Below are 24,576 nucleotides of genomic sequence, written 5' to 3'. Positions count from 1 at the left end.
AAGATACTCTAAACATGGTGCCTGCCTGGTAGCTTCTGTGTCAGTAGAGCAGGGAATCTACTCAAGTTTCAGTCCAAACCTTAAAAGCGCTATCCAAAGTGCTGAATCCTGCACCTTCCAAACATGTTCAACCCATTTAAAGCTTGGACTAAAACCCGGAGCAGATTCATCATTTTACTAACTTGGTATTTTTATTAGAGAATGATGTTAAATCCTGATTTCTGCAGCTTGAATTTTGCTTTTCAAAATTCTTACAAATTGATGTCTCTCAATAGTTTCATCTGCTCATTAGACGGTGACCCTCTGTAACCTCTCATTAAAATGGCAAATTGCTCAGTTGAACAGTCCTCCCTCTTTTCACATTCAATGAGTTGCCAAAGGGGATCAGAGGGTTCTTTCAAATGAGTTTACCAAAGGGTGTTTTTTTTGGTGAACAGTAGTACTCTTTTTTTTCGCAGCTAGGGCAAAATTCTGAATTTCTCAAAGATGGAGAAGTGAAAATATAGCTTTAACCCATATCTACTCAAATGAGATATTTTTGTTCACATTTAGTTGCAGAATTCACAGAGAACTGACCTACAATGTCAGCATTTTAAGCCATCCTCATCTGAAGATATGTAAATAACATCTCTGAACTTCAGACTAATACTGTTTTTGGTTAATTAGTTACTGAGAAGCAATACTAATCTGGCTTTCCACATTTGTGGACTTAATAACTATGGATTTGATTATTCAGAGATTTGTGTTGTTGAAGACTTTCATGGCCGGAATCACTGAGTTTCTGTGAATTTTCTGGGCTGTATGGCCATGTTTCAGAGGCATTCTCTCCTGACATTTCTCCCACATCTATGGCAGGCATCCTCTGAGGTGATGAAGAAACACAACCTACAAACTATCTACAGACCCACAAAGAAAATCCAACAAATACTACATTCAGCAAAGGACAAGAGGGATCCTCTCCCTTTTGCAGGAGTCTACCGTGTACGATGCAGCTGTGGACAAATCTACAGAGGGACCACAAAACACAGCGTTGTCCAAACACGAATCAAGGAACATGAAAGGCACTACAGACTAACCCAACCAGAGAGGTCAGCCATAGAGGGGCACTTAATGAACCAACCTGGACACAGCATATTATTTGAGAACACAGAAATGCTGGATCACTGTAACAACCAGCATATCAGACTACACGGAGAAGCCATTAAAATCCATAAGCACATGGACAATTTCAACAGAAACCATGAAAATGAACAAAATCTGCTACCGCTATTTTTTTAAAAAAACTCTAAAATCAGGACAGTAAATGAAGAACAACACTCTGTAGACGTGGGAATTTCAGACAAGAAACAATCAGGGCCAGCTAACACCTCCCAACAAAAGATTCCCCCAGGAAACAGCCAGGCTTTGAAGCTGCAAGGCTATTCAGTGCTAATCAAGGTGACCATTTGTAACATTCACACTTGCCTCAGGCAGACAAGAGTTCTTTCTCTCACCCCAAGCATTCCACAGATATATAAACCCCAACTTGCCTAGTTTCCAACAGACTGCACAATATGGTTGTTGTATGTTTTTCGGGCTGTATGGCCATGTTCCAGAAGTATTCTTTCCTGACGTTTCGCCCACATCTATGGCAGGCATCCTCAGAGGTTGTGAGCAGGATGCCTGCCATAGATGTGGGCGAAACGTCAGGAGAGAATACTTCTGGAACATGGCCATACAGCCCGAAAAACATACAACAACCCTGTGATCCCAGCCATGAAAGCCTTCGACAACAGACTGCACAACCTCTGAGAATGCCTGCCATGGATGTGGGCAAAACATCAGGAGGGAGTGCTTCTGGAACATGGCCATACAGCCCAGAAACCTCACAGCAACCCAATCATTTGTTATTTAATGCTATTCTATGCTTCTTCGTGTAATTTAATTGATTCAACATAAATACCTTGAAGGTAAAGGTAAGCTTATTGCTCTCCTGGCAATGTACTATCAGATTTAATATTTGATTAAAAGATATTCTCTCTGGGAATCGGTCGGTTCTCCTGTGTAGTGTGATGGTTAGCTTCCACCTGACTCTGTTTTTTGTTTTTTAAACAAAAAAAATGACAATCAACATCATCAGGACCACATGGACTTCCTTTACCGCTGATTCCAGCAAAGGAAGTTCTGAAAAATCAAAGCTTTTTGTGTCACCTGATGAGAGCAGGCATGGGCAAAGTTGGTCCCTTTAGGTGTTTTGGACTTCAACTCCCACCATTCCTGACAGCCTCAGGCCCCTTCCTTTTCCCCCTCAGCCGCTTAAGCCTGAGGCTGTCAGGAATGGTGGGAGTTGAAGTCCAAAACACCTAAAGGGACCAACTTTGCCCATGTATAGTCTATACTGTAGAATGACTGCTGTTTGACACCCAGGGCGCCTTGCAATGGCATCTTGAAGTTTGCAGTCTCATAAGGATGCCTTTAGCCTCCTTTGCCAAAGGCTCAGCTCCCAGGACTCCATCGCTTTGAATTGTCGGGAGAGATGATAACAAAACCTTCCTTCCCCGACTCCTCTCGCCTCTGGGGGCCCAAAACGATCAAGGGAAGAAGAAGGAGCGCTTTTTACCTTTCCTGGAGAAGGAGGCCGCCGCCAAAAACAGCAGCCGCAACAACCACCGCAGACCTTGCGCCTCGCCTCCCATGGCCAGATGCCCAAAGCCCGGCCCGAAAGCCCTCCAGGACGCTGCTCTTTCCCTTCGGATCCTCCTTTCGGGAGCAGAGCAGCTGCAACTTTTCCTTCGCCCCGAAGGGACTGGACCCAAACAAAAAAGTTCTCGGGGAAACTTTAGGAGGGAGGCGGGGAGAAGCAGGGAGGGAGGGATGGAAAGAGAGGCCCCGCCTCTGGCTCTGGAAGGAGGAGGAGGGGAGGGCAATGAACCATATAAGTTGCTGTGAGTTTTCCGGGCTGTAATGGCCATATTCTCCTGACGTTTCGCCCACATCTATGGCAGGCACCCTCAGAGGTTGTTGAGGTCTGTTGGAAACTAGGCTAGTGAGGTCTATATAGCTATGGAAAGTCCAGGGTGGGAGAAAGAATTCTTTGTTTGAGGGAAGTGTGATTTTTTTTCCAATTGGCCACCTTTATTAGCATTGAATGGCCTCGCAGCTTCAAAGCCTGGCTGCTTCCTTCCGGGGGGGAATCCTTTGTATTAAAGTTTTGCGTACAATCTCATGTGTTTTAATACCTAATGTAAATTATTATTATTATTATTATTATTATTATTATTATTATTATTTTATTCTTATACCCCGCCCCATCTCCCCGAAGGGACTCGGGGCGGCTTACATGGGGCCAAGCCCAAGCAGAACAATAAAAACAAAACAATAAAACCAATAATCAGACAATAAAAGCAAGTCATAAACTGGTTTACCTCTGAGGATGCCTGCCATAGATGTGGGCGAAACGTCAGGAGAGAATACTTCGGGAACATGGCCATACAGCCCAGAAAACATACAACCATCCTGTGATCCCGGCCATGAAAGCCTTCGACAACACGTAAATTGGTTTTTTAGCTGCTTTATGTTTCATTGGATTGTATTGTTGTTTTGAGTCCCCGGTGGCGCAGTGCGTCAAAGCGCTGAGCTGGTGAACTTGCAGACCGAAAGGTTGCAGGTTCAAATCCAGGGAGCGGAATGAGAGCCCGCTGTTACCTCCAGCTTCTGCCAACCTAGCAGTTCGAAAACATGCAAATGTGAGTAGATCAATAGGTACTGCTCCGGCGGGAAGGTAACAGCGCTCCATGCAGTCATGCCGACCATATGAACTTGGAGGTGTCTACGGGGAGGTGTCTACGGACAACATCAGCTCTTCGTCTTAGAAATGGAGATGAGCACCAACCCCCAGAGTCGGACACGATTGGACTTAACGTCAGGGGAAACCTTTACCTTTTTACCTATTGTTGTTTTATTAGCATTGAATTTTTGACAGGTCTGTAAACCACCTTGAGTCCCTTCAAGAAAGGCGGGATAGAAATAACATAAATAAAAAAAAATTGTTGAGAGGTATGAGCTGTCCCTGATCGATTCATGTCTGGAATTCCTCTGTTTTGTCGTTCTTTATTTATGGCCTGATTTTAGAGTTTTTAAATACTGGTAGCCAGACTTTGAAATCCACAAGCATGTGGACAATTTCAATAGAAAGGAGAAAACCAGGAAAATGAACAAAATCTGGCTACCAGTATTTAAAAAACTCTAAAATCAGGACAGTAAATAAAGAATAACACTCTGAAAACAGGAATTACAGACATGAATCAACCAGGGGCAGCCAACACCTCAGAACAAAGGATTTCCCCAGGCAAGAATGAAGCTTGCAAGGTCATTAATGCTAATCTAGGTGATTAATTACAACATTCACACTGGCCTCCAACAGATAAGAGTCCTTTCTTCCACCCTGGACCTTCCACAGATATATAAACCTCGCTTGCTTAGTTTTCCAATATACATCACAACCTCTGAGGATGCCTGCCATAGATTTGAGCGAAACGTCAGGAGAGAATGCTTCTGGAACATGGCCATACAGTCCGGAAAATGCACAACAACCCAGTGATTCCAGCCATGAAAGCCTCTGACAACACACTGGTACCGGTTGTTGGGAATTGTGGGAGTTGAAGTCGAAAACACCTGGAGGGCTGAAGATTGCCCATGCCTGCTCTAAATGAACGAAATCCTCCTCACCAGGAAAGGACATAAAATAAACCTCTGGCACCTGAATGGCTAAAGAGGTGTTCCCTCCTTCTCTCTCTCTCTCTCTCTCTCTCTCTCAACAGATCCAAAGGCCATGCACTGCAAGTCGCTGACACTCTGACCAAAGTTAAACATTTATACAAGGTGTGTTGTACTTTGTTTGCCATGTACATTGGCTTCTTGGCGTGACATTATAATGCGGCTTCAAGAGGATTCAAAACTGCAGTGGCCACACACAAAATTGCATGCCGCAGCAGGAATATTAGGGTATATACCAGGCCTGGGCAAACTTCAGCTCTCAGGCATTTTGGGCTTCAACTCCCACAATTGTCCTTGCTTCTTCCAACACACTGACATTTGTCAGCCTATCTTCCCAAGACATTTGCAGGATTTTTCAGAGGCAGCGCTGACGGAATTGTTCCAGGAGTTGAGTGTGACGTCTGTAGACAGTCCACGTTTCGCAGGCATACGGCAGGACTGGGAGGACAATAGCTATATAAACAAGCACCTTGGTATCTCTACAGATGTCCCGATCATCAAACACTCTCTGCTACATTCGGAAAAATGCTGCACTCCCAGAGCTCAGGTGGTGTGTATATATATATAATTTTTATTTACATACATTAACAACTAACAGTGAAACAGAACACAAAACAATGAACATTTTACAAACACGTAATCCCACTGGTGTTATATTTTAGTGTCAATGTTGACTTTTGTGCAGAGCTGGCTGCCAATGGTCAACATTTTCTAACGTTACACCATTAAGCTGTATTTCTGGCACTGCAGAGGGATTGGCTGGTGCCTGATGGAAGAGCACTTTGGTTTTCTCAATGTTCAGTGGGAGGCCGAGCTTCTCGTATGCTTCTGCAAAGGTGTTGAGAGTGGTGTGTAGGTCTTCTTCTGAATGTACACAGACTACGTTATCATCGGCATATTGGAGTTCTATGACAGATGTTGTTGTGACCTTGGTTTTGATTTTCAGTCTGCTGAGATTAAATAGCTTGCCATCTATCCGATAGATGATATCCACTCCAGTGGGAAGCTTCCCATCAACAAGATGAAGTATCATAGTGATGAAGATGGAAAATAAGGTTGGGGCAATGACAGATCCCTGCTTGACACCTGATTCCACCTTAAATGGGCTCGCTTTGGGAGCCATTGCTGTCCAAGACTGTTAACATCATGTCATCATGGAGGAGCCGCAGGATGTTCACAAATTTGTCAGAGCATCCGATTTTTTTTGGAGGATGCTCCAGAGCGCACTGTAATTCACAGTGTTGGCCATGTTTTCCAAATGCCCAATCACTATCTCCCAAAGCAGTTACTATACTCCCAACTCAAGAATGGAAAACAGAATGTTAGTGGACAAGAAAAGAGATTTAAAGATGGGCTTAAAGCTAACCTTTAAAACTGTGGCATAGACACCAAGAACTGGGAAGCCCTAGCCCTTGAGTGCTTTAACTAGAGGTCAGCTGTGACCAGCAGTGCTACGGTATTTGAAGAGGCACAGAGGGCAATAGGAATAAACATGCCATGAGGAAGGCCCATCAAGCCAACCCTGACCAGGATCCCCTTCCACCTGGAAACCGATGTCCTCACTCAGGGCCGGTCCAACATGGGACGCCAATTACGCCTCGGAGTTGGGCGCACATCGACGAGGGGCGCTCTTGGGCAAAACATGTGCCTTGGCAGCTCTCCGTGCGCCCCGTACCCTCCGTGCCTTTTTCCAGCTGATTTTGACATTTTTGTCCCTGAGTGGGATTCGAACTCGCAGCCTCCTGGTTCTGAGTGTGGTGTACTCTTTCTGGGAGCCACCGACTGCCCTGTAACAATAGCAATTCGGAACTTATACTTATTCTCTCTCTTGCAATCAGTTCATCTTTTCCCTTTATCTTCTAAGAATAATAATAATAAAACTTTATTTATTTATTTATTATGATATAATACTGATAATAATACAATTTAATAATTTTAATTATATATTATATATTAAATGTAATATTACTAATAATATTACAATGTAATGATTTAGTACAATATAGTAATTTAATACTATTATTTTACTATGCTAATAATATAATGTATTGTATGTGAATGTAATTTGTAAGCTGCTCTGAGTCCCCTTTGGGGTGAGAAGGGCAGCATATAAATGTAGTAAATAAATAAATCGAGCTGTCAAGCCTTGCCTTCTCTGGCAAAACATTTCCAACTGATTTTGACATTTTTGTCCCTGAGCGGGATTTGAACTCGCAGCCTCCTGGTTCTGAGTTTGGTGTGTTCTCTCTGGGAGCCACCGACTGCCCCGTAGCAATAGCAATTCGGAACTTATACTTATTCTCTCTCTTGCAATCAGTTCATCTTTTCCCTCTATCGGGGCCATCCTGGCCCCGTGCCTTCCCAAACTTAGGGACATTCCTTCCTTCATCCCTCTCTTTAGAGTCCCCCAGGATTTATGTGCCAAGGAGTCTGGCTTGCTAGGGTACTTTGGGAAACTACATCTCTCATGTATATAAAATTGCCCTAAAAGCTCAGTGTTTCTTTCTATGTGTTCCTACTTGCCCATGTGTTACGTTGCCTCATTATGTTTCTGAGACCCCATCCCCTTCCCTTTGGCGGGAAATGGTGTTTCTGACCCCAAAGAAGTCCTGCATCCCACATAATCATATAGCCTGCGGGGACGAAATCAAGCTGGGAATTTCCTCATCATGTATAATTATGTGAGAGGCAGTCATAGGGAGGAGGGAGCAAGCTTGTTGACTTCTGCCTTGGAGACTAGAACATGGAAGAATGGCTTCAAACAAATAACCCACATTACCTGCTTTGAACTGGGATATATGGCAGTAAGGATTCAGACAATCCAGTTCAAAGCAGGTAATGTGGGTTATCCTGCCTTGATATCCTGGGTTATAGAGCTGTGTGGAAGGGCCCAAATTCTTTCTCCTTCTCTGCCAAATAATGCTGGAAAGTGTCCAGAGGAGTGCCACATCTATGGCAGACATCCTCAGAGGTTGTGAGGTCTGTTGGAAACTAAGCAAGTGGGGTTTGTATATCTTTGTTGAGAGGTGTTAGCTGGCCCTGATTGTTTCATGTTTGGAATTCCCCTGTTTTTGAGTGTTCTTTTTTACTGTCCTTTTTTTTACTGTCCTTTTTTTACTATTTATTTATTTATTTATTTATTTATTTCCCATTCTTCTGTCCCTCCCTTCTCACCCGAAGAGGACTCAGGGTGGCCTCACAACTGGCAACAATTCGATGGCCGACATACAAATTCCAATAATATAATGACAATTAAACTCAAACATTAAAACAAAAACTACTAAAAACAACAATTACAACCACATAAGTTCAAAATCATAGTCCAGAATCAGTCCAGTGGTCAATACTTAAAAAGTCCTCAATTATTGCACTGCTAGGAATAATGCTCAATAACCATAACCATGTCTAGCAAGGCTATTCTATGCTAATCAAGGTGATCAACTGCAGTTATTCACACTTGGCCTTCATATTATCCAACATTTTCGCTTATCCAATGCTCTGCTGGCCCGTTCATGTGGTTTGGTGTGTGTGTGTGTGGGGGGGGGGGGACCAAAATTTCTATTCGCTTACACTTGAAAATTATGTTGGGCCGGCTCTGTCCTCACTGCAAGAAGAACATGCGAATCAATAATAGGTCTCCACAACCACCTATGTATCCACCGTCAAGACATATAGTTTTGTTGTTAATGTAATCACCTTCCTGGCCTCAGCCAGCCTCCCAATCTCAGAAGAAGGCAAAGGACCCCCTTGAACAAATCTTGCCAGAAAAACCCATGGGGTCACCATGAATCAGAAACAACTTGAAGGCACGCAGCAACAATGTTATTTTGAGATTTTGTTGGCAAGATGCATTCAGAATAGGATAGCCATCCTGTTTAGACCAAGATAATGTGATTTACCAAGATCATCCAGTAGGTTTCCAGAGGTGACTATGGACCTGAATCCTTGTTTCTTAGAGCCCTAGTCCAACACTTAAACCATTATTCCTCACTGGCTTTCTATTAGTGATTCTAGCCCTATTAACAATACACATCATGTCTGAAGAAAATTGCATCCAGCTGATATGATCCCTCCTCCATCATAACTCTGCTCATTCTGTAGGGTCTCCTAAATTTCTTTTGCAAGGAAAGAAGGGCTGCAATAGGCAGAATGGGTGGGAAAGTCCAGCTGCACACACATAAAATGAGATCCAACCCAAACAAACGTATGCTCTCAGTTTTCACAAACTCCCACCTCCTTCCTCGCCCCCCCCCCCCCCAAGCCAGCTTTCTAAAAACAAACAATCAAGGATGTAGTGTTATTTGGAAATAAAATGCTTTTCAGGGAAAAAAATAAAAACAAAAGGGGAAGGGAAAGTAGCAAATTGCTCTCAGAGGTTTCTAAATAATCTTTTCATTATGTGGCTCGAGCTATACTTCTACCAATGTATTGTATTTCTTCTTTGCTTTTTTAGGCTTTGCAAACTTTGAACATCTTGAAGTAATCACCCAGCTCGGAAAAGGCACGCGCCTCTAGCAACTAAGGGGCTACCCTGACGTGACAGCAGCAGAATTGGACTTACTCCAGTTTCCTCTGAAAAGAGGAGGGAGGGTACATTTAAAATGCAGCAAGGGCAACAGCCAAGGGTGTGTGTGTGTGTGTGTTTGCTTAGGGCCAGCCCAAGACATTTTGGTGTATGAAATGGAGCAGTAAAAGGAACCCCTTGTCTACTTTGCCAAGTCAAGGTACATTCCAAGTACATCGTAGCTGCCAAGTTACTTTGGCACATGGAACAGTAAATCCTTCAGGTACCTCTCTTCTTCAATGGCAATAATGATACAATAAGAGAAAAATAAATGCATAAAATTTTCCTGCTCTTTCACAACACCTGAAATCTACTTCCTTAGTTATGCTTTCCAGATTATAACAGGCTTCATGGCCAGTAGCCATTCTAACTGGGACATTCTGGGAGTTGTAGTCTAAAAAAGACAACTTAGGTTGAAAGCTACTTGTAGATACACACACAAACAATCTACATCAGGAATGAGGCTCAGTAATAGTAGAAAATGGGAAGCAGTAGTAGAGAATGCAGTATTGGCATGAGTGGGCATATGTGGACCGTGTGTTGGCCCACCCTGGTCTCCCTGCAGAGACCAGAAAAATAGCAAAGCTGACTGGCTATGTACTGATCTTCTTATTGAGGAATGCTAAGCTTTGGAGGGTCTTGAAGAGTTTCCTGCAGGACAGTCTGGAAAAAAAAAACAACAACTCCAGCTTTAGGCTCAGAAGGAGGAAAGTAAACACACAAGCAAGTGCAAATAAACAGATTAATCCTAAGGCAAAGAAAGACATGGGTATTGTAGGCCAACATCTAAGGATGCATGTGCTATTGGGATTGTTCTTCCTTCATTGTTTATGTTTGCTTATCACTCTCCCCCTATCTTCTAATTTTTCTTAGGATTTCGAGGGGAGGAACAAGGGAAATGAACAGCTAGGGAGGAAGATAAGATAAAAATTGACCTAGGATGCCCTCATTTTTTATCCAATCTCTAGGATAGAAGTGGGAAAGCATTTTCCTATTGATGGCTTTATTGCTTCAAATTCTGTACCTTAGAGAAAAGAAGAGGAAAGAAATCTTTTTTTCTCAACCTCTTTTTTTCTTCCCGTCTCTAAAGCAGCAATGGGAAAATGTTGAGGACTTCTAATCTGTTTCTCTCCATCATACCACCCGTTCTCTCATCTCCAAAGTAGATTGACATAGGAGAGGAATGAGTGATCCAAAGTTTCATTTATCCCCATTTGACAAAATGCACACTTTCTATTTTCTAGGTCTTCCAACATGACTCTATGCTATTTTTGGCTCGGACGTCCTTCATTTTAATAAGGTTAGTTATTGTTCGTGGTTTCACGTACCCACACAAAGTCCGGGAACATGGCACTCATAGATATGGGAGCAGCTATATTTTGTTGTTACTATTTTCCCGACCATACCACCCTCATGTCTCCTCTCTGTTACTGTTGTGTCCCCCACTAGATCACCCTTTTCTCTCCTCTCATCTTCTCCTCTACTTTCTAACACAGTGGGTTGATTCTGGAATGGGCTAGACTGATCTAGTAGTCTATTTTACACTGGAAAGTCCTCCACTGGTTTTAAAGCACTCCAATAATAGCCCTCTGTTTTTGAGTTCAAGCCATACTTTCCTTGGTTTTACCTTGCAACACAACTTTCTCATGCCAAAATCAGTGGTGTTGCTGAGAGGTTTTGAGGGTGCAGATCATAACAAGTGACATTATCAGAGAAGGATGACACCAACTGTGGGAAATGGCTTGGTGAACAAGATGGGAGGGATAGCAGTCAGGTCATGGCTGGATTTCTTTAGGTAAAGGTTTTCCCCTGACATTAAGTCTAGTGGTGCCCAACTCTGGGGCTCATCTCCATTTCTAAGCCAAAGAGCCGGCATTGTCTGTAGACACCTCAAAGGTCATGTGGCCAGCATGACTGCATGGAGCACCGATACCTTCGCACTGAAGCAGTGCCAATTGATCTACTCACATTTGCATGTTTTTGAACTGCTAGGTTGGCAGAAGTTGGGGCTAACAGTGGGAACTCACCCTGCTCACCGGATTTGAACCACCGACCTTTCGGTCAGCAAGTTCAGCAGTTTAACCCACTGCACCAGAGGCTCCTTTACGGGCATTCAATTTGCTCCTGACATCCCCCCTTTGCGCATGCTCAGATGGGCTGCCACTCCCTCCTCTTTCCCATACATTTCTCCCTCTCTTTCCCATACATTTACAGAGACTTTCCCTATTTCACCTCCTCTCCTTCAACACCCCCTTCTCTTTAAACCACAGATATTTAGAACAAAAACACACCCGGCCTCACTCTCCAACCAATCTCCCACACACCACGCACGATACATCCAGCTGGTTCCCTAAAAGCTAAAATAACTTTTGACTCTAGCAACAGTCACTTGCATTTTTCCTACTGTATGTGTTTTGTGTGCCATTCTTTGATTTGTGGAAGTGTGGACTTAATTTGCAATTCTGATTGCTGAAACATTTCCCACTGCTGAATGGAGTGACCATAAATGTGGAATGACTGGATCTTTCCCAGCTTTCTCATAATACTTCCTGGGCAGCATTAGGGTAAAAAGGAAAATTAGAAGATACGGGGGAAAGTGATAAGGAAATGTAAACACTGGAGGAAGACCAACAGCCAGTAGTTCCTGCTTCCTTAAATATTGGCTTTAAATGACCACATTCTTTGCCTCAGAGTTAACCTGGTAATGTCCATTTGCACATAAAATCATAAAACCATGGAATTGGAAGAGACAGGGTCCATTTGTTTAAGAAACAGTTTGCCTTCCTCCTCCTGTGCCTAAAGCTTGAGTTCCTTTTGACCTTTGGACTTCAATCCAGGAAACTCTTCAAGACTCTCAGAAGCTTAACATTCCACAATCAGATCAGTACTTGGCTCTGCTATTTTTCTGGTCTTGACAGGGTTGGCCAAGACACAACTCATAGAATTATCCCCATGCCAATATTGCATTCCCTGCTGCTCACCATTTGCTACTGAATCCCACTGCTGGAAATTCAGCAATGGCACTGCTGCAAGGGACTAGTGCCATTGCTGCTCTGGTGCCCTGGAGACTAGGACTCGGAGCAATTGGCTCAAATTGCAGGAAAGGAGATTCCACCTGAACATTAGCAAAAAAACTTCCAGACTGTGAGAGATGTTCAGCTGTGGAACTCCCTGCCTTAGGGTGTGGTGGAAGCTTCTTCTTTGGAAGCTGGAATGACTGAATGGCCATCTGTCAGGGGTGCTTTGATTTTGCTTTTCCTGTATGTCAGGGGGTGGGAATGGATGGCCCATGCGGTCTCTTCCAGTTCTATGATTCTATTGTGTTTCTTTTCCTTTTTTTACTTCTGCCCTGTACACCAGCATCCATTTATGGTACAGATAGTCCTGGAGTTACAAAGTGAGAGAAATTTACCCTAAGGATGGGTAATTCACTTTTGAAAGAGTTATCACGGAGAAAAGGTTCTCCACTGAAGCTTTATCACCAGTCCTTGTTTCCACAACATGCCACCCCCCCCCCCAAATCCAATTATCTCAGGGAAAGAAAGTGAGATGAAATCTTCTGAACAGGGGCACAGACCGCAAAACAAAAAACACAGGGATTTTAATCCTTCCCTATTTTACCCTTTCATTTCCCCCCCTTCATTAAAAAAATGTGGAGTTTACACGGAGTTGTAGTTTCTTATGAAATACCCTTTTCCAGATTTATTATTATCATAACAGTATGACCCATGGGTCAGAAGTTGGTGCTGTCTTTTCATGTGACGTTGGGTTCAAGAATGGTATGGGCAGGACAGGATTTAGAAAAGTTACTTTAGTCTACAACTCCCAGGATCTCTTGGCTAGCAAGGCTGCTGGCCACTGGTCATGAAGTCTGGGACAATCTAGGAACTGTTGCTTATACATGTAAACCTTCCTGAGCTTTAGCTATTGTGCTCCTCTTCAATTGCCCCTTTCCAACCAAAACTGCTTTTTTCCAGAGCTGTTCCTCCCCACTGCTTTATGGTAGATTTTAAAGGTTTTGGATTTCTCCCCCAAAAAGGATAAGAAATTTCATTGGGGCGGAGAACCAAAACCATGGGAGATTTCAGCATCTTCCTGGGCCAGCTCTATCATTAAGCAGAGCCAGATGGCTTCCTCGGGCAGTAGATATCAGGTGTTGTATTTTTACTGCCAGGGAGGGACAGAAGTGATTGCAGGATTTTCTGCTTCCTGTGCCAAAGTAATTTGGCAGCCAAGATGTACTAGGAATATACCTAAACTTGGCACAGCGACAAGGGGGTTCCTTTTGTTGCTCCACTTCATGCAGCATAATGTTTTGGTCTAACCCAGAGCAAACACAACCACACACACCTCTGCTGTTGCTCTTTCTGCACTTTAAATTTACCCTTCCTCTTCATTTCAGAGGAAACTGGACTGAGTCCAGTTCTGCTGCTGTCACGTCTGGGTTGTCCCTTAGCTGCTCTTGGTGCATGCCTTTTTCTGGATGGGTAATTATTTCAAGATGTTAAAAGTTTGCAAAGTCTGAAAAAAGCAAAACAGAAATCCAATACATTGCCAGTACCACAGTTTGGGCAGCATAATTAAAAGCATTATTTTAGAGGCTTCTGAGAACAATTTGCAAGTTTCCCTTTCCCCTTTGTTTTGATTTTATTCTATTTCTTGCCCGAAAAGCATTTTATTTCCAGACAACGCTACACTCTTGATTGTATATTTTAGTAAGCTAACTGTATTAGTCTGCTCAGAAAAAAATATATAATGGCACCCTATAGACTAAAAAAAGTATATACATAACAGATGTGTCAAGACTGGATCCCGCTTCATGTATGTGCAGTTGGGCTAGTGGAGCTGGACTTTCCCACCCCTTCTCCCCATTGCAACCTTTTCTGTCCTTGTAAAAGGAGATTTAGGGGACCTTAAAGAATGATGGAGGAGGGACTGTATCATCTGGATGCACTTATTGTTAAACCTATTGTATTGCCTATTGTGGGTAAGGGTAGTGACACAAATAAGGATATAATGGTTTGTGTTGGACTAGGGCACCAATCCCTGCTCAGTTACAGAAACCCATTGGTTTCCCATATATTAGAAACAAGCTGAACATAGTTATGGTGGCCCTAAGGGTTGGGATTTGTTTTTGCAAGATTTGTTCAGAGGAGAGCAATTTTGCACTCCTCTGAGGCCAAAAGAGCTTGATTTTCTTAGTGTCTCCCAATGGTTTTCCATGGTTGAGCAGAGATTCAAATCCTGGTCACCAGAGTCATAGTCCAATGCAGAAACCACTGTACTAGATTGAGTGCCCCACCATAGCATCCTCACCAACATTTCACAGATGAAAACTGGAAAAAAGTGCGACAAAGCAACATCGGAGTGTGGTCAAGATAGTAAATATAATTAATGAAGAGGAACAGACAACCAGGAGGAGGCTGGTTGCAGCAGTTTGCTTTTGCCTGAAGCTATTGGGAAAGGCAACATTCTATTTTCTCCTATACTTCTGCAGTTTGAGTGTGAACCCGTTTTGTTGCAATTGAAGCAAGCTGAGGACAAAGAAGGAAAGTGGGAGCAGGAGAGACAAACAGAGGGCTTTAAAAGCAGATGAATATTAGAATGACAGAAGAATAATCAGGATTGTCCCTGCCAAATCAGGACAATTTGGGGCTATGAGATAATTACGAGATAACAAGATAGACTACAGCCAAATAGAGTGTCGTTGATACTTTCCTTTATCTGGAGATAATTCTCTTGATACCACCTAGAATGACATTTTTGGCCTGTGCCTTATACTGTTAAATTGTATTTAACTGTGGTCTACTAAGACCCCTAGATCCTTTTCACATACTATATACTGCTGTCAAGGATAAGTGCTACATATCTTACCTATATTTGTGTATTTATTTTTCCTGTCTAAATGTAGTAAATTTTACGGATTCTTGTGTAAATTCATGAACCAGCAATATGATGTAGCTACCTCAAAAAACAAATGCAATTTTTGAACTGGCTTCAGGTTGTGAGAAGTAATAATCCCTCTCTATTCCATACTAGTCACCATAATAAGGTGCCACAAGACTCTTGAATTGTTTTTAACTTACTACCCATCTAGAAAAAGTAGAGCGACTGACATTCTCTGTTTTGTTCTCTATAGCATATGATGCTAAGTCAGCATTCATTGTCTCAGTGTTGTAGTAAATGGCTGAATGGAGCCATTTTCCGTTCTCAGTCAATTAATACAAAGCCTAGGAGTGTGGTCTTCTCTTCTACAGGAGGTATTCATGTTTGTATAAAGTGGGAACACAACAGAGCTCTGTCCCCACATTGAGCTCTGGCTTCCCATTACTATGAGGAGCGTAAAAAACTACTCCAATAATTAGAATACTTTTTACTTATTTTGGCCAGCCTCACAATTGACTGCCTCTCCAGAGCTCAATGAAGCTGCTAGAGCATTATTTGCTTTAACAGAAAAGTTCTGAATTGCAAGCTACAGTCCAAAGGCTGTACAATGGACATTGCTTGGTAGGTAAATTTGCTGGACAGTGTCTACTGAGTTGTCTCCATGAAGACAGTTTATAATACAGGTGAGCCTTATTACTTGTTTGCAAAGTTGTGGCTTTGGTATCCCCACATAAAAATAACTTGAACTAATGATATAACACCAAGAAAAAAGAATGAAACTTTCGTTCAGGTGATAGGTTGAAATCCAAAAGGCTATTTTTTAGAACATCAAAATAAGAAATGTGTTTTAAAAATCTATTTTTGTTTAATTTGTTTTAAAAGTTAAAGGTAAAAAATAAAATAAAATAACAATAAGTAGTATAGAAATACAAAAAGTCCCAGGAAAAAGAAAGAAAACAGAAAAAAATAGAAAAGAAAGAATAGAAAAAGAAAATAGAAAATAGTTGACTTCTGATCTATCTTTATTCAGCTACAAAGAATGACATAGGCATCACCGTTCAAGTTTCTTAGTATAATAATAATAATAATAATGAGAAAACTTTATTTGAATTCTGCCCTATCTCCCCGAGGGGACTCACTGCGGATTCCAACATACAATGGCCAACATTAAATGCCTCCATAAAACAAACACTGACATAAAATCCCAGAGATATCCCAAACTTACATATGAAAACAACATTAAAACCTAACTTCAAATTAAAGCCTAACATCAGAAAATTAAACCTAACATCAATAAATTAAACTACACATAGTTTAACAAAATTATATAATAGCATAAAATCTAAGCAAACATCCACATTAATTTACAGCAGCCAACTAGAGTTCACAAAACAGTATGGGTTGGTTGTGTAGTCAAATGATGGTCATTGGGCTGGCATGGACTGAGTCCAAATCGAAAATAGTTCTCAACCAGGGGCCCGGTAGTGATCTCTCATTACCTTCTTTTAATCAGCAGTTTAATTTATCCATCTTAGACAAGTCCATCATTTTTATTATCCAGTCTTCTATTGTTGGTGTTGCTGATTTCTTCCAGTTCTACAAATATAATAATCTGGCTGCTGTGATCATATATTGAAACAATCTATCATAATAATTTATATCTGTCAGTTCAAGTAAAAAAAGTCTCAGGTTCTAACTGGATATTTTCCCCCAATTTCTTTGGATCGACTTGTGGATTTGAACCCAATATTTAATGGCAATTTACATGAAAGAGCCCACTTGTTTACATTTCCAGCAAATGTTGGAAACCCTTTTAAACATTTCAGAAAACTTTTCAGGAGTCATGTATCATCAGCACATCATTTAAAATAAGAAATGTTAATTCAGCAGCATGCACTACTGAAAATATGGATTCTTTTACTGTAATACTGTCATTGGCCACAAGTTGTCGCATGATAGGCAAGAAGATCCAATATTTGACTGCAACACCTGCAAAATAGCCAGAATAGGAGAAGATTTAATTTAGAACCCTGAGTGTGAAGAACAATCAACTTGTGAGTCAAAAGTGTGATGTGGCAGCTAAAAAGGCAATGCGATTCTAGGCTGCATCCATAGGAATATAGTATCTAGATCAGGCCTGCACAACCTGTGACCTTCCAGGTGTTTGGGACTTCAACTCCCAGAAGCTCTAGCCAGTTTACCCAATGGTGAGTAAGTCCATAACACCTGGATGGCCACAGGTTGTGCAGGCTTGGTCTATATGGAGGAAAGTCATAGCATTAGATATATATATTTTACTTTAAATGGCCATTTTCCAAACTTTACTATGCTTGTATTTGAGTTGGACATCTGAATCTTTTTTGGAGGTAGTCTTACCCCAGTATTGAATCACTTTATGAAAATATGCTAAACTTTTTTTTCGTGTCAGGAGCAACTTGAGAAATTGCAAGTCGCTTCTGGTGTGAGAGAATTGTCTGTCTGCAAAGACGTTGCCCAGGGGATGCCCGGATGTTTGATTTTCTACCATCCTGTGGGAGACTTCTCTCATGTCCCTGCGTGGGAAGCTGGAGCTGACAGACAGGAGCTCAGCAGTCCTGCTGGCACAAGAGTTTAACTTATTGCGCCACCGAGGGCTCCATATGCTAACCTGCTTGTTAATGAATTTAAAAGAAATATATAATAATAATAATAATAATAATAATAATAATTTCCTCTCCTTTCCCCCCTCAGCTTAAGTGGTTGAGGGGGAAAAGGAAGGGGACAGAGGCTGTTAGGAATGAATTGAAGTCCAAAACACTTGGAGGGCCCAAGTTAGCATATGCTTGGGCTAACTTGTATTTGCCCCATCCTTGCATAAAACCTCAACGCAGGTCGAAGCAGATAATTTGAATTCAGAAATTGGATTATATGGCAGTGTAGAAGGGGTCATCCAAAGTTTTTACCAAGCATCCCAATGAAAAGCTTCTCTCCCTGAGGCAAGGCAAAGGAATACAAGGGTACCCTGGTTGCTATAGTAACAGGAGCTGGACCTAGGCCATCCGCCTGTTGCCACGGTAACAGTAGAACGGAGGCCTCTTCTTCCCTCCCTCCCTCAGAGGCGCTGCTCTACTGACAGCCGTTAGCCCCGCCCCCAGCCCTGTCGCGGGAGGTGATGGGAATTCCAAGATGGCGGCGCCCGTGTGAGAAGCCGAGGGGAGATTGCGGTGCCGCCGAGAGGGATTCGCTTGCCGTCGCTGTCCGGGGAGAGACGGGGCAGGAGCCGCTAGAGCCCAGGCCCGCAGCCCGCCGCCCTTTCCTGTGTCACTCAGGTGCGCGGGCCTCCGTTGCCCTCGTAATGGCTAAGGGTTAGGTTTAGCCATGCTTCCCGCCTTCTCTCCCCTTCTGGTCATTCAAACCCGTCGTTTCGCTGCGGGCACGGGCAGGACTCGGGGCGCGTCTGCACTGCAGAATTAATGCGGTTTGAGACCACTTGAACTGCCATGGCTCCATGCTACGGGATTTGAGAATTGTGGGAGTTGAAGTCCAGAACACCTGGAGGGCCCAAGTTTGGCCATGCATGATCTATTCCAGTGGTTCTCAACCTATGGGTCCCAGATGTTTTGACCTTCAACTCCCGGAAATCCTAACAGCTGGTAAACTGGCAGGAATTTCTGAGAGTTGTAGGCCAAAACACTTGGGGACCCACAGGTTGACCTATGCAGCTTGAGACTGGGACTTGTAGTTTGGTGATGCACCTGCTCTCTTTGGCAGAGAAGATTCCTTTACATTAGTAAAGGAAAGGTTCCCCTGACGTTAAGTGCAGTCATGTCCGACTCTGGGGGTTAGTGCTAATCTCCATTTCTAGGCCGAAGAACCTGTGTTGTCCGTAGACACCTCCAAGGTCATGTGGCCGGCATGACTGCATGGAGCACCGTTACCTTCTCGCCGGAACGGTACCTATTGATCTACTCACATTGGCATGTTTTCAAACTGCTAGGTTGGCAGGAGCTGGAGCTAACAGTGGGCGCTCACTTCGCTCCCGGGGTTTGAACCTGAGACCTTTCGGTCTGCAAGTTCAGCAGCTCAGCGCTTTAACACACTGAGCCACTGGAGGCTGGCATGAAGAAACTACATATCCCAGGATTCCATAGCACGGAGCCATGACAGTTCAACTGGTCCAGAGCTGCAGTAATTTACAAGCTATACACCCTGAATCATCCGCATAACTACTCAAAAGAGAGTGATGTGTTGTCCTTTTATTTACTAAAATAATAAGCTTTATTTATATCCCACCACCTCTCCCTGAAGGAACTCAGGGCAGCTTGTAACAAAACAAACAAATATAGTCTTTATATACATATACATATACATATACATATACATATACATATATATATATATATATATATATATATATATATATATATATATATGAATGACAGATAATAATCACATAGGGTTGCTGTGAGTTTTCCGGGCTGTATGACCATGTTCCAGAAGCATTATTTCCTGATGTTTCACCCACATCTGTGGCAGGCATTCTCAGAGGTTGTGAAATCTGTTAGAAACTAGGCCAGCTGGGTTTATATATCTGTGGAAAGTTCAGATTGGGAGAACGAATTCTTTCTGTTGTAGACAAGTGTCAATGTTGCAATTAATCACCTTGATTAGCTTTGAAAAGCCTTGCAGCTTCAAGGCCTGTCTGATTCCTGCCTGCCTTTGTTGGGAGGTGTTAGCTGGCCCTGATTAATTGTAACATTCACACTTGCCTCCAACAGACAGGAGTTCTTTCTCTCCCCCCCCCCCCCCCCGAGACCTTCCACAGAAATATAAACCTCCCTTGCCTAGTTTCCAATATACCTAACAACCTCTGAGGATGCCTGCCATAGATGTGGGTGAAATATCTGGAGAGAATGCTTCTGGAACATGGCCATACAGTCTGGAAAACTCACAGCAGCCCAGTGATTCCAGCCATGAAAGCCTTCAACAACACAATAATCACATATCAATGAATAAAAACAAAACATCACAATAGTGTAAACATAAATAAACAGTTTTAAAAACGATCAAGCCCTGGAAAAACCATATATATATATATATATATATATATATATATATATATATATCTTCTGTATATATAAAAGAGTGATGGAATCCCGGCGACCGACAAAATAACAAAACTACAGGCCCCCCAACCTCGAAATTTGACAACACATCCCATCATCCATGCCTCTAGGTTGATACAGCAAAAAGAAAAGAAAAATAAAGTCCTAATTAGAGGGAGAGCAATAATTGTTTTTATCCAATTGCTGCCAGTTAGAAGGCTAAGCTCCACCCACTTGGTCTCCTAGCAACCCACTCAGCCCAGGGGACAGGCAGAGTTAGGCCTTACTTAGGCCTCTTCCACAGATTATCTAATTTGCACTGGATTATATGGCAGTGTAGACTCAAGGCCCTTCCACACAGCTATATAACCCATTTATAATCTTATATTATCTTCTTTGCACTGGATTATCTTGAGTCCACACTGCCATATAATCCACTTCAGTGTGCATTTTATACAGCTGTGAAGAAGGGGCCTCATATAATCCAGTTCTAAGCAGATAATATAAGATTATCAATATACAGTAGAGTCTCACTTATCCAACATAAACAGGCCAGCAGGATAAGTGAATATGTTGGATAATAAGAAGGGATTCAGGAAAAGCCGATTAAACATCAAATTAGGTAATCAAATTAGGTAATTAAGCATCAAAACATCATGTTATACAACAAATTTGACAGAAAAAGTAGTTCCATGTGCAGTAATGCTATGTAGTAATTACTGTATTTACAAATTTATCACCAAAATATCACAATGAATTTAAAACACTGACTATAAAAACATTGATTACTAAAAGGCAGACTGTGTTGGATAATCCAGAACATTGGATAAACGAATGTTGGATAAGTGAGATTCTACTTTACTATGAAATAATTACTGTGATAGAATAATACAGAACAATATAATCTCTAAAACCAGGACAGTAAATAAACAGCAACACTGAAAGCAGGGAAATTGGAAATTTCACAAAGGAAACAATCAGGGCCAGCTAACACAGATAAAAAAAATCAAAAATATTGTATATTCACAACCTTTAGCAAATAATATCCCCTGATGGCACAGCGTGTTAAAGTGCTAAGCTGCTGAACTTCTGGACTGAAAGGACACAGGTTTCAATTGGGGGAGCGGAGAGAGCCCCCACTGTTAGCCCCAGCTTCTGCCAACTCTTAAGTTCAAAAACATGCAGATGAGAGTAGATGAATAGGTACTGCTCCGGCGGGAAGGTAACGGCGCTCCATGCAGTCATCCCACATAACCTTGGAGGAGTCTACGGACAACGCCGGCTCTTCGGCTTAGAAATGGAAATGAGCACGACTGGACTTAATGTCAGGGGAAAACCTTTACCCTTTACCTTAACTACCACCAATTCCTCAATACTTTATTTCCCATACCACCAGACTTCGCCACAGTAACGAGTGGCCGGGCACAGCTAGTATATATATAAAACACTGTTTAAAACCAGCCAATTCCTATGATCAGGGTATCCAGCATTATAAATTATAGTTCTGATAACCATTTAAAATCCTGTCCAATAAGGTGGTTGATCCTCTTAGCCATTATCAAAAGTCTGCTTAAACAGCCTGGTTTTCAACTCCTTCCTAAAAGTTATTAGGGTGGGTGCTTGTCTAATTTCCTTGAGGAGGTCATTCCAAAGTTCGGGGGCCGCTACCGAGAACACCCTCGCCCTCAATCCCCACCAACCTTGTTTGTGAGGGAAGTGGGACTGAGAAGAGGGCCTCCCCAACTGATCTTAGAGCCTGAGCAGGTTCATAAGGGGAGATGCGGTCACGTAAATAGGCAGGACCTGAACCATATAGGGTTTTATAGATAATAACCTGCACTTTGAATTGGGCCCGGAAGCAGATTGGTAACCAATGGAGCTGCTTTAAGAGGGGGGTAGTATGTTTCCTAAAATCTGCCCTGGTCAGCAGTCTGCATGTGCTGGTGGTTTCAAGTTGGAGTCAACGTAAGTCAACTTTAGGCACATCCAAACACACAAACTGAACATCTCGCAAGTCCATATTATGAAACCACAGCAGTTAAGAAGAAATCATAGTGCTACATCTTATTCTGACAGTAGTTGATTTCATATTGTATGTTAAAATGTTGGAAGCCGCTTTGGGTCCCCATTGTGGGAGAAAAGCGGCATATAAAGATTTCTTCTTCTTCTTCTTCTTCTTCTTCTTCTTCTTCTTCTTCTTATTATTATTATTATTATTATTATTATTACAATTGTGTGTGAAAGTGTCCTTAAAGAAGTTAACTGTTGCCTTTTCCTGCTTTGTCTTAAGAGGCAAATATCTTACTCTATTTGTTGCAAGTTAGTGCAGTTGTCTTACAAATTATTTCTCTCAGCCATTTATAAACACTTTCATAGTTTTGTGTTGACAGTTTCCAGTGCCATGAGTTGGGTTTGGTTGTAGCAGATCTTAACTGAATCCATTTTCAGCTATTGAGTGGTCTGAGTGCCTTAATTTTAGAGCACTGAAAGAAAAGGGAGTAGTAGAATTGAAGATAATACTATGTAACAAAATTTGATTTTTTTCTGGTCCTGGTTTGAAAGTGTTATTTCCTGTTTAATTGTTCAGTACTTGCTTTGAAAGTAGTTGTTATACTCCAGAAACTTCATTTCTGTGACTGCCACAAACTATGTTGAATTGGTTGAGTTTCTATAAAATATTCATTGAAAAACTATAGCAAAATGTGCTGCAGGATATCCCACAAAAACAAAGTTTTAGCAGTTGAATAAATGTTTTCCATGTTTTTATGATAGAGCCAATTAAGAGATGACATTTATAACCCAGGAACAAAGAACATACTACATAGTGTATATGTTGAGCAAAAGCACTGTGGCATCTTCAACGTTAGCAACTTTCATCTGATGTAAGCTTTCATAGATTGCAGCCTACTTCTTTAGATGCAGTAGAAAAAACTGGGCATAGTCACGACATGCCGACAGTCTGTAAAACGTATTTGTCTCTTAGGTGGTGCAAGACTACAACAGCTTAATATGTGTCGATAACCTGTCAAGTTATGGTGACCCTATGAACTTCATTGCTTGGTAAACTTGGTGGTAGATTTGTAGTTCTTTCCTCTGAAATATAGCTTACAGCTCTTGGTATTTGTTGGCAATCTCCCATTCAAATAATAACCAGAACTGACGCTACTTACCTTCCAAGTTCAGATAGGATCTGGTGTCATAGGGTATTATTTAGGTTATGCTGCTCCTCTGAAAATAGTTTCACTTTTGAACACCTTCTGTCTACATTTTGGTCTTGTTTCAGAAATAATGTTGATATTTGGAACTCATGTCGAACATCTATGAAGAGAGGGTAACGATGATTGCAGCAGGGGATTTGCAGGAGTTTGTCCCTTTTGGCCGTGACCACTGCAAGCACCATCCTAATGCGTTGAACCTGCAACTTCGGCAGCTGCAGCCAGCCTCGGAAATTTGGTCGTCAGATGGAGCAGCTGGTTTGGTAGGGTCACTTCAGGAAGTTACAATCCATGAGAAACACAAGGTAGGAAGTGGCATTTTTGACAGTGCTCATATCTTAAAAAACAGATAGGGAAATACAATGATCTGTTAACCTAGTTACTAACTCACGAATGTGCTTCACATGAGGATTCCTTTGCTTAATGAAAACTCAGTGAAATGTGAAAACCATATATTATACACGGAATAAAGCTGTAGATGAACAACACTTGAAGCCTTGTCTTCCATCATTATTTATTTATTTATTACTTATAATGTCTCCTTTCTTCTGGAATGGCTTCCAAGGCAGCTCCCAAGTAAACTTAGTTAACACCTAACAGTACATAAATAAAAACAATTAATTTGCCTACAAAAGGAAAGCAAGAAGGAGGCCATCCCAGCCTTCCTTAGAAGAACATTCCAGGTTGTGAGATATGCCCTTGAGAAGGCTCTTTCTCATGTCCTCACCAAGCAAGCTCTGGAAGCTTCATTTTGGAATATACAGTATTTCAAATACTCTGGGCCCTTTTCTATTAGAGTAGGAATTATCAATGTTGTAATAATTGAATTTAAGATAACATCTAGGAAAATATTGGAATATGTTTTATATCACCAACCATTTGGTAGGACTCTTAAGTGGAGTGTATTAAAAAATTTTTCTGTGTCAGGAGCGACTTGAGAAACTGTCGCTTCTGGTATGAGATAATTGGCCGTCGACAAGGACGTTGCCCAGGGGATGCCTGGGTGTTTTGATGTTTTTACCATCTTTGTGGGAGGCTTCTCTCATGTCCCCGCCTGGAGCTAGAGCTGATA

The 24,576-nt window shown here is 42.0% G+C and overlaps 2 protein-coding genes across 5 annotated transcripts in view; one reads left to right on the top strand and one right to left on the bottom strand.

The window, feature by feature from the left end:
• The window catches only part of mertk (MER proto-oncogene, tyrosine kinase), a 63,143-nt gene extending 60,327 nt beyond the window's left edge, over nucleotides 1-2,816 (bottom strand). The window contains exon 1 of the mRNA XM_003227004.4: nucleotides 2,600-2,816. Within this exon, the coding sequence (XP_003227052.2) occupies nucleotides 2,600-2,675 (76 nt within the window). The 5' untranslated portion in view covers nucleotides 2,676-2,816. The remainder of the gene's footprint in view (nucleotides 1-2,599) is intronic.
• Nucleotides 2,817-18,364: 15,548 nt separating this feature from the next.
• Nucleotides 18,365-24,576, top strand: part of anapc1 (anaphase promoting complex subunit 1) — a 57,407-nt gene continuing 51,195 nt past the window's right edge. For all 4 annotated transcript variants that reach the window (XM_062970751.1, XM_062970747.1, XM_008120089.3 and 1 more), the window contains exons 1-2: nucleotides 18,365-18,513; nucleotides 23,573-23,809. In XM_062970751.1, the coding sequence (XP_062826821.1) occupies nucleotides 23,597-23,809 (213 nt within the window). In that variant the 5' untranslated portion in view covers nucleotides 18,365-18,513; nucleotides 23,573-23,596. The remainder of the gene's footprint in view (nucleotides 18,514-23,572; nucleotides 23,810-24,576) is intronic.

The sequence above is a fragment of the Anolis carolinensis genome, chromosome 1 (assembly GCF_035594765.1).
Source record: "Anolis carolinensis isolate JA03-04 chromosome 1, rAnoCar3.1.pri, whole genome shotgun sequence".
NCBI classification, from domain to species: domain Eukaryota; kingdom Metazoa; phylum Chordata; class Lepidosauria; order Squamata; family Dactyloidae; genus Anolis; species Anolis carolinensis.
Note: the sequence above shows the minus strand (reverse complement) of the source record. Positions and strands in the feature narration are given on the sequence as shown.